The following is a 12,529-nucleotide window of genomic DNA, read 5'->3' as shown; positions in this document are numbered from 1 at the left end:
ATGTTAGAAATCGCATTCCCTATATTACTCTACTTTATTTAGTCATTTCTATTTCTATTCGTAGTTATATATTCATGTTTTTAATAAATTAATGAAATAACATAAATCAGATTGTAGACTAAGGAGCATGCCTAAACTCTATATGGGGAGTGTTATATTGTTTACTCAATACCTAATTGCTAACAACAATTAAATAATAGCCATTAGATATTCAAATTAAGGGCCTAGATCATCAACCACGAAATGTCAATACGATCAACAAAAAATGTCAATAAAGCCATAGGATTAATTCCATAAAATATCAATAGGGGTACTAATGTCAATTAACTACATATTTAGTTATAACTAACTTTTAAAAGAAATCCCAAAACGTTAAATTCATATAACATATATCAAATTAAAGATAATTTTATAAGGATTCCAACGATATCATACATGCATATGTTCCGACGTCAAAATTTGAAAAAAAATTCGAATTTTTTTCAATTTTTTCGTAAAGCAGAAATGTCAACATATTATATAAAATATGTCAATATAATACATGTAGAATGTCAATATAAGCAATGAGTTAACATTCTCAAAGCATTGTGTTGACATTCTCAAAGCATTGTGTTGATATTTCCGAAACACTATATTGACATTTTCATTTAAAACCCTAATTTGGCATTTTTTTTTTAATCTTTTTTTATTTTATTAATAAAAACGAAAATTGCACATGGCAAATTGTAGACCACACATTTTCTAAAATCCTATGGCCTTAAATTAGTTGTAGTTAGCAATTAAGTGATGAGTTAGCAATTAATCACTCCCCAACTCTATATACAATAATTAAAAATATTATTAGTAATTACTTGAAAGAAAAGTAAAATCTTAAAAGCATGTGGGATCTACCAAAAACCGAATTTGGTGCACCATTCGAGTGAAAAGGTGTGAAGACCACACCAAATTTGATCATGATTGAAATAGCCCTTATGCATCCTCTTATTTTATTCTATGGATTCCACCTAACCCTATATACATGATTATTGTATACTCGAAAGTGTTACATTCTTATGAAGTTGAATTTAGCGGAAATGATCAGTGAATATATTTGGTACTCTCTCCGTCCCAAGAAAGATGACCCCTTTCTTGGACGGCGCGGGATTTTATGCAACTTTATTTTGTGTGTTGAGAGGAGAGAGTAAAGTAAGAGAGAGCGAATAAAATAGACATAAATGTGTTTCCATTTTAAGTAATAAGTCATCTTAGTTGGGACAAACTAAAAAGGAAAGTGAATCATCTTCAATGAGACGGAGGGAGTACTACATTTCCTAATACGAAAATATAAAATACCAATTTATAATATAGTCTATTTTTCATGTCATAGTTGTATATTAGTAGAAAATAGATCACAAACATATTAGGTGATTCTTTCCATAATTTTATTGATAAGTGTGAAAGGAAAACAAGACTCATCTAGTCGTTAAATTTTTTCCCCGTGGATGAAGGTTTTTTCTCCTCGTTGATGTAAATAAAATTCGACTTCATTACTTTCATTCACATGATGAAGGGTGTTATTCGAATCATGATTGGATCTATTCAAATACCCTATCTTGCAAGGCCCAATATTATACAATCAGACACCTAATATACTATATGCCTTTTCTTTTTAAGTAGTACCACTAATAAAGTATTTGGGCTAAGTTTAGTTTAGACATCTAATGAACTTCAACATATAAGATGTTGCTACAGTTTATAAATTGTCAAGAGTGTTGGATGATTGAGCTTATGGGCTTCGGTTCAAATATAAAATAGACTTTTGGGACTTTATTTTCTAGATAATCTTATAATCAACAATCTAACTCATACTCCCTTCGTCCCGCTTTAGCAATCCCATTGACTTTTCTGCACTCGTTTTGTAAAAATGATAATAAATAGTTAAAGTGGAGAAATAATAAAGTAGAAAAGAGAATAATATAGAGAAGAGTCTCATCTACATTATTCTCTTTTTTACATTATTATTTTTCCACTTTAACTATTTATTATCATTTTTACAAAACGAGTGCAGAAAAGTCAATGGGACTGCTAAAGCGGGACGGAGGGAGTACTATGGTTTATTATTTTCTTTCTAGAAGAAGAAAAGAGAAGAGCAGATTGAAACTTAGGCAAATGCAAGTAAGAGAAAAATGTGTATCTTCCTTCTATAAGAAACACCAAACCCGTTTTCAGTTCACAATCAAAGACGAAACCAATGCCAAAACAGCAACCACAATCATGATATTAAGGAAATAGTTTGATTGGAGAGGCTTATCTGGAGACCCTCCAAAGCCTTCGTACTCCGCTCTAATCTTTTGTTTCATAGCATCCGAGAGTTCTCTCTGCAATCCAAATATAACACTCATTGAATTTATTCTTCTCCATTAAAACTTCCAGATTTTAGTTATGCTGTTCACACGGTTGCTCACTCGTGTTATTATTCGTAACAACAACTAATAGTAGATACTTGTATTCAGTTTTAGTCCTGCAGCAGCCATAAAAAGTGATAGATTAAAGCATGCGCTATTACTTTTGCCAAAAAAGCATTTCAGGATGAAAGCAAATAAAATGAAAAAGATATAAGGTTATGAGAAATTTAGTATACACTATAATTGATTCTCACCTTTCCCGTTGAGTACTTGGCTGCTACAAATTTCTCTGGCTGACCTTTTGCAGGACTGTCATCTAGCGAGAACCCCTGTACAGAAGAGTTGTGAGCGTAGCACTTCAATGCAATTACTAATCTAATAACAGGTAAAGGTAAGATAAAACACTAATAACAAGAAGCATGCTTAGTTTGATATTCAGGATCTTCTGAGAAAGAGTTGTTCAGGTAGTTCTAAAGTAGCCTCAGCGTAGTACTAAAGTAGTAGATGAAAGAATATTTTGCAGTAGGATTCTTATACTTTTGTAAATGTTTAATGTCATCTATGCTTTTTTAAGAGTCGCTTATCAATAAAAGAAAATTTGGGTAATGAGGGAGAAAGGAACTCCCTGTGAACTCATTTCATTGTGAGTTTCAGCAAGCTTAAATAAAAGAGCAAATGATGAATAAGCACATGCATAGATACCTCAGCTGGGTCAAATTTAGCTCCAAGATTGCTCAGCTTAGCATGGGCCTCAGCATAATCTTTAAAAAATGCATCTTGGTCTGCAGCATACTTCTCCGAATATTCCTACAAGGGTGCAACTTACTCTATGTAAGCACTGGTAGAGTTGGTGATTGAGATAAATTATGAACAATGAAACAGACAGAAATCATATGCAATAAAAAAATATGAACGAGGAAAATAGAAAGAAATCCTTGTTAGGCCCTACAGTGAGATGCTAACTGGAACTCCTCTTGGAAGCCTACAGCGATGCTGTCTCAAAAACCATACTAAAGTGATGATTTTAAAACCCTAACTCACTAATAACTATTCATATTCAAAGACCAAAAACTTGAAGCCCACACAAAAGCACGATCCATCTCTTTATTCTAACCCTCAACAACTTAACCCTAAATAACTAAACAAATTAAGGATATAAACAAACATGATGAATGGTATCACAAGTCATTACATCTCAGAAAATAATTAGTTATATGTTTTTGTTTTTCTTGTGTTATCATGTTATTTTACCTTGAATGAAGGATCTTCAAATAGGACTGCATCAGTAGGTAGAACTAGCAGATCCTCATCTCTTCTTTCTTTAATATCCTATGTAAAAGGCATGGAAAAGAAATATGAGTAAATTGTACTGACACCAAACCATAAGAACTCACATCATCATTTTTCCTGTATCACCTTGAAGTAGGAATTTTCAAATTTTAGCCACTGTGCTGTCCATGATTGTCCTCCAGGGGCCCCTGGTCCGTCTTTCTGTAATGCAAAGCAAATATGCTAATGTTTCACAAACACTAAGATCTTTTTTCATATTTTGAAGGTTGGAACATTTTTAGAAAAAAATAAGTTCAGAAATATATATACCCTTTTATTATCATTTAGGTTATTTATTTGAGTTCTTTAGAACTTCCCAAGCTATGACAGCTCCCCACTATCAATCTTTTACAAGTTAAAACCAAACCACATAACACACTGAAGTAGAATATTTAATCTACAAGTAAACTGTAAACAAATGTCAACTTTCAATACCGTGTATTTGGTCTCTGGTTTACCCCATCCACTGCGATCCGGACGTGATCTTCCAAGAGTGTGTGCACCAGAAAGAGCAACTATTTCCTGGGAATTAAAAGGATAATCAATTAAAAGTCTTATAATGGAAAATAATTATAATGTCAAAGTTAAAACAAACAATTACCTTATCATTCAAGCCCATTCTGTAGAAGACGTCACGTAAATGTGAAGCAGGGGAAGGTGGGCCAGCATCTAATAGAAGAAAATATTAATAAGAAGAATTGAATCTAAAGCTAGTAGAAGAAAATAGTAATAAGACAAATAAAGTTGATTGTCAGGGCCAATAGAGGATTATGCTACATACGTTGAGAAAAGTGTGATAGCATATAGTAAAATTCCGTGTTTCGCGAATGACATGAGAAAGAGGACATCATTTGATAAAGGGGGAAAAGATATGGAGTACATTTGTAGACCTTGATGTCGAAATATATACTGTTAAAAAGACCCAGATGAAATATTTCAGTCATATTAGATGCTTCTAGAAACAATAAACTGGCTAGTTGCATAATGTTCTGTATTTGAAGAACAAGCCTAACTACCACTAAACTTTTCCTAAGTAGATAGTATACTCTCCAAAACTCTATCTTGTCTAATTATCAAGAGCAAGGAGGTCTGTTCCTTAGCTTTAAAGCATTAGAACAGTGTAGTAGAACCATCAACATAAAAAGGATACCACTACCAGTCACAGCACACACCACCATCTACTTACAGGCATACAAATGAAATAAGTAGCATCATTTGACCACTCCTTATGTAACAGGTTTAGGCTCTCAGAGCACATTTTAACACATATCGGTTCAATGACACCTCTGTTCTAGGAATTTTTTTTTTTTTTTTTTTAAAGTTCTGCACCGTAAAACCATTTCTTAAAGGGTAAAACCCCTCCATTCTAAGAATTTTTTTTTTTTTTCAAAGTTCAGCACTGTAAAAGCCCGAATTTAAAGTTTGGCAGTTGTTTTACCAGGGAGCCTTCCTTCTTCAGGGCATTGTTCAGGTCCAGATACATCTACTCTTCCATACTTCATAGGAATCTTGGGGCCCCCAGCTTCCTGTAGTACTTAATAATTGTATTAATCTAAATTTCTGCATCAGGTTGAAAATTCAAGCAAATTGAACCAGAAGTCCAGAAGAAAGGATCAACCTCTATAGCAGTAGCACTAGCCAATTGAAATAAGTCTGCATATGTCACATTGGAATACTTGTCCTTGATGGGCTGAAGAAGCTTAAGAGCATTGACAAGACCTGTACCACCCAAAAATGTCAAGCAAATAATTGAATAAACAAACAAAAACCTATAAATAGGGGCATCTTACCAGCATTTGCTCCATGTTTCAGTTCTATTTCAAATCTTAAACTTCCATTAGCACCACCCCTTTGCGGCCACTCCTCAATGTTCTTGTTATATGTACCCGCATCATGCCAACCTAGCCGAACCTATATAAGAAAGACGAAGATAATATGTAACGTACTGCATTTTTGTTCATGATTTTTTGCGTTACATCTCAGACACCTCAGTACACATCCGAGGTGACTCAGAACCCTAACCTAATGATTGGAGGGGAGTGTCTTCTCAACTAAGTGATAATCAACAATCAGAACAGTGAAATTGATAAGACCAGTGATTTAAAAGAAACATGAAAGAAACACTAGTGCTGCCCCCAATTTCTTTAGTATTGATAAGACCACTGATCTTCACCTCTATTTACCGAGCCTAACTGCCAAGTTTTAGAAACTTGATATGAATTTTCTTTATACCCTAAATGCCATTTTATACCATAAAATCCAGCTGGTTAAACTAAATTTAGTTTCCTTTCGATACTTGGTTGGTTGAGGAAATACAAAGTGATCGTAAATAGTTCCGCAAATGTAAATAAAAAATGCAAACGATATCAAAATCTGCTATAGAAACCAGCATCCAATACGAAACCTCAGCTGAACAATTATTAGGCCAAAAAAAAGCAGAAAAATCAGCGGCGATAATTTTACCAGTATAGGATGACAGAACTTAGTCTTCAGAAGCTCTTTGATATCCTCACGCGCACTCTTCAGCTGATCGGGGTCCGACGCCGCGCATTTCGGCGGCGGCGCAGTCGAATAGCCAATTCTGCCAGTCGATAACCGCCGCGCGGTGCTCTTCTACATTTTCAACACGCAGTTAATACGAATTTCGCACGCGCGCATAATCGAGAGAAACAAAATGAACGAAATACCTGGGGAAGGAAAATGCGCGAGAGGAGAGGCGACGATCTGAGGGAACCGAGAGAGACGGAGGGGCGGTAGGAGAGCCTGGCGGCGGAGGTGGAGGCTGAAGGAAGAAAGCGAGTAGCGGCGGCGGCGGCGGCGGCGGTTGAGAGAGAAGCCATAGCTGCGGAAGTTGAATGTGAGACGTTCAGTCGTTTGCTGTGCAGTGGTGACCTTTTGTTGCGGGCCGCGTGTTCTCTCCTGTTCTCTTTCCTCCAATTCTATCAAGTAATTTCTAATTTAAATTATGTTTGTGTAGAAGTTTCTTTTGCTTATTAGTAATGGATTTGTTTTTAATCACTTTTTGTTGGTAGAATTAAATCGAAGTATCATTGTTTATAAGATGTAGGGAACTTATCTATCTATATATAGTCGTATTTTAACTATTCATAGTCGTAGCAAATTCAAGACTTGATTAGTAGTAACTTTTTGAAATTTTCTTTCTAACATAATATTCCTTTCATTCCATGAAAATATGAATATTTTTCTTTTTTGATCCCCATAAAAATATTTCATTTTCATTTAAAAAAAATTCTCTCAGACTCATTAACCATAACATTAATTTATTTGGTACTACTACAACTTATGCTACTCATTAAATATTAATAATAATAAATATATAGAGAAAGAGAGATAGCGTTAATTGTAAACTAATCATGATAGCATTGTTGTTATGATTTATTGGTGTAGTACAATTTATTTATAATCTAATTTTTGCCACACCATAGAGTGTCCAGCACATATAGTGCTGAGCATAGTCAAAATCTATTTATAGGAATGCAAACTAAAAATTCGGTGAAAATCGACTATTTAAAGCCTATTATTCCAATAAATATAAAAATTATAAAAAAAGAACTGCAGCAAACACACATAATCTAGGAATTACTTAGTTTAATTTAACCATTGCTACTTAATAATTAATCAAAACTACTATTCTACTGTGGATCATCAGCCATAGGTACTATAAATTAATAAGGAAAAAATTTATTATGAACTATAGCTGCTCACTACTATTTGTATCAAGAACTTACAGATCTTGTTTGAGAATATATCTCTGTATATGTGTTCATAGCAAATAATCTTGTTTTCTCGTTTTGAATTGTCCATAAAAATTTATCACTTTCTAGTTTTGATTATCGACCAGTATAGTGCAACGACACAGCTGTTCAGACGAGTATACTCCTCCCTCCGTGGCAACTGAGCCATCAACGTTTACAATAGCAAACCTCTGCAACCACCTAATATATTTCCAATAACCCACTTCTCGTCCTGCTCCTAATCTCATCTAGGCTAAGCTATATGACTCAGAAGTCGCGCCAGTTCCAATTTTAACTTACCGACTACTTGTTTCATGGCTTTAATTTGAGCCGCAGACCCTACTCTGGAAACAGAGATACCCACATTAATGGCAGGTCTGATTCATGAATCTCTTGTCGGTTCGAGAAATTAAGAAGATTTGGCACGACAAATAATCTAACTGACAAAAGTCTACCTTAGTCCGGCAAATAATCTATCAAAGTTTTCATCAAGTAAAAAAAACAAAAACTGCACCTGGAAATACTTGTAACTAAAGATCCAATCAATGTAATCAAACAACACCACCATAATTTGTGAAAATATGTTTCGAAAATAGCGGAATTTCACAAATTAAGTGGAGAATAAATTTAATCGATTATTATAATGAAGTGTTTTAGAAGACTCCATATTAATCGTTCGATAAAAAGACTCGGTAACGACACGACACCGGCTACTCTGACGCAACACCAACTCCTCCTTCGGTCGCACCCACAAATTAAGAATTCTTGGATCCACCATTGACAATCGTATGTCTATTGAATGTGACACGTATGAGGTTCAACATTTATATTAATATGTGAACAAGACAATTTGAGAAAGAATAACTTAACATAAAGAAAACACAACATATTCTCTGGAAATAATAAAGTTTGATTAAATTACAAACAAATTCGACAAGAAAATTTATGAGGTAGCATATTAACATCACCTATACTCTTTAAAGAAGTAACTGAACATGAAATAAAGCACAACATACTCTACGATAAGAATTATATATGACCAAACAAACAACTAACAAATTTGCCTGCAAAATTTTGCATATAAACATCAACTAAACCTTAAAGCAGCAGCTTGTGCCCGATCGCCACTTCAAACAAGCCAGTTGAGAGTAATATTCCCGAGCCAAATAAGAAGAGGGAACTGCGCCAAGGCAATGAAGAGCAGCAGGTAATGGTGTCTGCTTGAATCGTAGGTCCTCACTTCTGCAAAAAGAACTCTCTTCATGGTCTTCACCAGGAAGGTTCCCATGCACAAGCATGTCCATGGCAGCAGAAAGTAGTATGCATAGCCCCAAAATATCTTCCCTAGTATTGCAAAAGACAATCCGGTGAAGGTGTATCCAGCATACGCCACAATGTCGAGCAAAGGAGCCTCCCCACTACCCAGGGAGAACAGTGACATCTTTAGCAGCGCAACTTGAAAGGACCAGCCAACGACACCTTTAACAAATAGCCAGTTCAGGGCTTCCGGGCTAAACCTGACAGAATGTACAGAATAAGCATGCTGTAAGTTGGAAAGACATCAAAGCTATTTTAGCAGTATGTATAAAGAAAGGGAGGTGTGGGGAAGAACAGAGAGGAATATATATATCGGGAAAAGTATAATTTTTAGATTAGCATATTCAACAAGTAAAATATGGTAGGCTGCTGGCTGCAGGAGACTACGACGTATGTGACAAATTATTATTTGGAATATGTATCTCAACTTTCAATAGAAAACAAGAGCATAGGGATATACACACAGACACGAAAGTAAGGGAAGTGAGAGAAGAGAACTTTAATAGTTCAAGGTGGCTAACTAACAAGAATGTGTTCTTGCAAACAAACTATCTAGGTTTGGACAAAATTGGAAGAATGAATGGACAGGATAAATACAAAACAGTTAACAGAAGAAAAATTAATGAACTTACTTTCCATGAAGTCCCAATGATAACCCAGCAAGCACCACATAAGTACCAAATGCCATGAGAGGTATGTACAAGTCCGGAGCATTTATATCATAAATAGGGGGTTTGTAGGAAAGTCTACCACCCACTGGCTCTGTAATTCTTGTCCAATGACCCTGTAAGAGATTAAATCAGCTGAACACACTACATTGGAACAGGTAGCACAATGAATAAGTATGGACGCACACCGTCTTACCCTGTGCAGGAACGGGAATAGAACAACCTTTAACTTATTCTTCACATAATGATCATTAACTTGGAAATAGTATTGTGGGTCAGAGAAATAGCGGCTGATCTGTTTACAACAATTCAAACATAAAAGGGAATCAATCTAATTCTTAATAATCATGTAGACTAGTCAAAAGGCACCTAGACACTTACATTGCTTTGCACATATTCCGAGCTAGATCCCAAGATTTTCTCCCCATAGGCACCCAGCCCACCCCTTATGAATCCCGAACTCGCACCATAAAATGTATTTCCAAAAGGACTGGGCTGCTGCGCATTAGGTGGTCTGGGTACTCCCGGCTGTCCTCCTAGATTATCATACATGTCTTACAGAATACCTAAAAATCTGCAAGGATAAGTTTGGGAAAGGGTTATGTGAGGTAAACACTTGGTTAAAGACTCCAGAAACCAGCAAGATTCACCTTACAACCTTTATTGACATGATTGATTATCCAAGATGCAATATATATATATTTAAAAATGCTCATTTCATTAACACAGTCAAAAAGATACATAAACAAACAACATTTTCCCTGAAATGGATACTAAACAGAAACAGTGCACACAAGTTATAACAAGGAGGCAACTCAGAATAATTTTAGACTTGATCTACTCCTACAAAATTCAAAAGAGAGCTCGATGTATATCTTCTCGAATTACAATTGCACTTTAAATTTATATTTACTCAAACGATATGAAAGCATATGTGTACCAGCAATACAAAACATCTAGGAAAACGAAGCTCGTATATACAACAACAACAACAACACCGCACTTTCACATGCATCAACCACAAAGTGATTTTTCATATATCCGTAATTCCGATAGAATCCTACACACTAACATCAATAAGCTTCATCGATCGGCAAAGTAGAAATGAAAAGATTAAAAATAGCACATTTCCCCCGCACAAAATGGTGCGATCACACACTTTAGATACTGTTACAGATCAAATCGCTTCAATTATATCGCAGAAATGACGATTTACACCAGCGACCTGGACATCAATCGCGATTTGGCAACGAATGGCCAATCACGAACGACGATCTCGTAAGCTCTCAGATCCAAACCTTAGATGCTCTAAACCAGATTTATATATAGAAAGTATAAATCGTCGGAAAAGAGAAAAACCTGATCAATTCGAAAACGGTTCCTCGCCGGCGGCAACGATAATCGGAAATTCAGGCGATCGGTAGTACGGGAAAATTGAAAAGTCGGTTGATTTCTTCTCGAATTTTAATTTTTGAGAAATAAATATGGGTGGTTTTCTTCACTTCTAAGGTTCGACGCGGCTTTCATTGGGCCTTCAAATTGGGCTCTGAGAGCCCAATTTGCTTACATTCATAATGAAGAAACTAAGATAGTACTTAATTATAGGAGTTTAAATACATACTACTATTAGAGTAGTACAAAATTTGAAATAATTTAATAAATATTCGAATTTAAATTTGTTGTAATACTATCAGGATTATTATGGTTTTCGTGCAAATTAAAATCTATGTGGTAATCCAATGCACAATTCACATGAATTTCGCCTAAATATTGTTATAAAAATCAAAAGCAATTTTTTTAAATTGCATCGGTGATGAACAGGCAAAGCTACCGGTGTGGAACCACTTGTCGAACTGTAAAGTTGTTGCAAATATATTCATCATAATTAAATTTAGTGAATGATAAAATGTAATATCCAAAATATATCAAAATTCTCAAATGTTAAGGTACATATTTTTCTTATACTCCAAGTAACAATAAATCATAACTCGTTAATATTATTATAATGTGCTATTCATGGTAGAAAAGTTTGAGCCACTTGTTAGGGAGTATTAGTAAACATTCCTTACACATTGAACATAAAAAAAACATCGGAAAAAAAGATGAAATACAATTACAATCTAACTAAAATGTTTGTTTAATTATCTTAGCTATATAATCTACTGACATGTATCATTGGTGTAGCAGTATAACAATATTTATCTACCCTTGTTTTTATTTAAAAATTCCATTAACCATGACCAATAATTTAATCATCCCAAGTTTCACGGGAAATTTGAAGATACCAATAAAAACTCTTCACCATCATTTTCACACTATTTTTCAGATTACTATTGATGGGTAAAGCTTAACACCTTTTTATATAAGAAGTTTTTTTAATGAAAAAAATAGTAAAAGACAAAAACTCCAATTCGGAAAACATAACAAAGTGACGAAAAATGATAGATCGGGTTTGAAATTGCAAGTCATTGTGATTATTTTCGCAACCTAAAATTAAAATTATGGATTCATCACTGGACTTGCCATGACTTGGCCCCGGCCTCATGTGATCGCGTTGAAGTTTATATATATACCGGTGCTGCGTGTCAATGATGTGCCTACGAGGGCTAGAAAATTCCATTAAATTCAGTCTTTCATTTAGAGTTGATTTCATTGTACATCAACTCCACTTTAATAATATTTGTTGGGTCTTGGGTTGTGTTAGTGTGCTAACTATCTTAATATGCTACTCTCTCCGTCACCGATTAATTGTCACTCTTTGACCGAACACGTGTTTTAAGAAATGTAAAGAAAAGTTGGTTGAAAAAGTTAGTGGAATGTGAGACCCACTTTTTTATATTGGTTTTATAATAAAATGTGAGTGAAGTGAGTTAGTGGAATGTGAGACCTACTTACCATTTATGGTAAAAACGAAGTGTGACAATTATTGAGGGACGAACCGAAATGGAAAAGAGTGACAATTAATGGGACGGAGGGAGTATTTGCTAACTAATCAACACATTACATTAAAAATGTCAACAGAGAAACATAAGTATGTCAACACAAATTTTGTTGACAATATTCATGTCACTGTGTT

At 34.7% G+C, this 12,529-nt stretch overlaps 2 protein-coding genes across 6 annotated transcripts; both read right to left on the bottom strand.

The window, feature by feature from the left end:
- Positions 1–2,155: 2,155 nt before the first annotated feature.
- On the bottom strand, positions 2,156–6,596 carry TAPX (thylakoidal ascorbate peroxidase). Of its 4 annotated transcripts, XR_007173929.2 has the most exons (13): positions 6,401–6,593; positions 6,177–6,326; positions 5,504–5,624; positions 5,332–5,432; positions 5,152–5,239; positions 4,315–4,382; positions 4,149–4,235; positions 3,801–3,875; positions 3,636–3,713; positions 3,087–3,191; positions 2,639–2,713; positions 2,445–2,500; positions 2,156–2,357 (listed from the first exon to the last, which is right to left on the bottom strand). XR_007173929.2 is itself a non-coding variant. In XM_048106425.2 (12 exons), exons 1-12 carry the CDS (start codon positions 6,551–6,553, stop codon positions 2,205–2,207), a joined length of 1,251 nt encoding a protein of 416 aa, XP_047962382.2. In that variant the 5' UTR covers positions 6,554–6,596; the 3' UTR covers positions 2,156–2,204. The 4 variants fall into 4 exon arrangements, 3 of the variants coding, with proteins under 3 accessions (XP_047962382.2, XP_047962381.2, XP_047962383.2); XM_048106425.2 differs by lacking the exon at positions 2,445–2,500 and having other exon boundaries at positions 6,177–6,323; positions 6,401–6,596; XM_048106424.2 differs by lacking the exon at positions 2,445–2,500 and having other exon boundaries at positions 6,401–6,594.
- Positions 6,597–8,357: 1,761 nt separating this feature from the next.
- On the bottom strand, positions 8,358–10,945 carry LOC125204188 (uncharacterized). 2 transcript variants are annotated; one of them, XM_089060467.1, is made up of 6 exons: positions 10,813–10,917; positions 10,613–10,678; positions 9,835–10,027; positions 9,650–9,748; positions 9,418–9,569; positions 8,358–8,985 (listed from the first exon to the last, which is right to left on the bottom strand). In XM_089060467.1, the coding sequence occupies exons 3-6, from the start codon at positions 10,003–10,005 to the stop codon at positions 8,598–8,600; spliced, it is 810 nt and encodes a 269-aa protein (XP_088916593.1). In that variant the 5' UTR covers positions 10,006–10,027; positions 10,613–10,678; positions 10,813–10,917; the 3' UTR covers positions 8,358–8,597. The 2 variants fall into 2 exon arrangements, with proteins under 2 accessions (XP_088916593.1, XP_047958718.1); XM_048102761.2 differs by lacking the exon at positions 10,613–10,678 and having other exon boundaries at positions 10,813–10,945.
- Between the last annotated feature and the right edge of the window lie 1,584 nt (positions 10,946–12,529).

Source organism: Salvia hispanica, chromosome 6 (genome assembly GCF_029641045.1).
Source record: "Salvia hispanica isolate PSC_SH4W2 chromosome 6, Shi_PSC_v1, whole genome shotgun sequence".
NCBI lineage: Eukaryota > Viridiplantae > Streptophyta > Magnoliopsida > Lamiales > Lamiaceae > Salvia > Salvia hispanica.
This window is presented reverse-complemented; position numbering and strand designations above follow the sequence as displayed.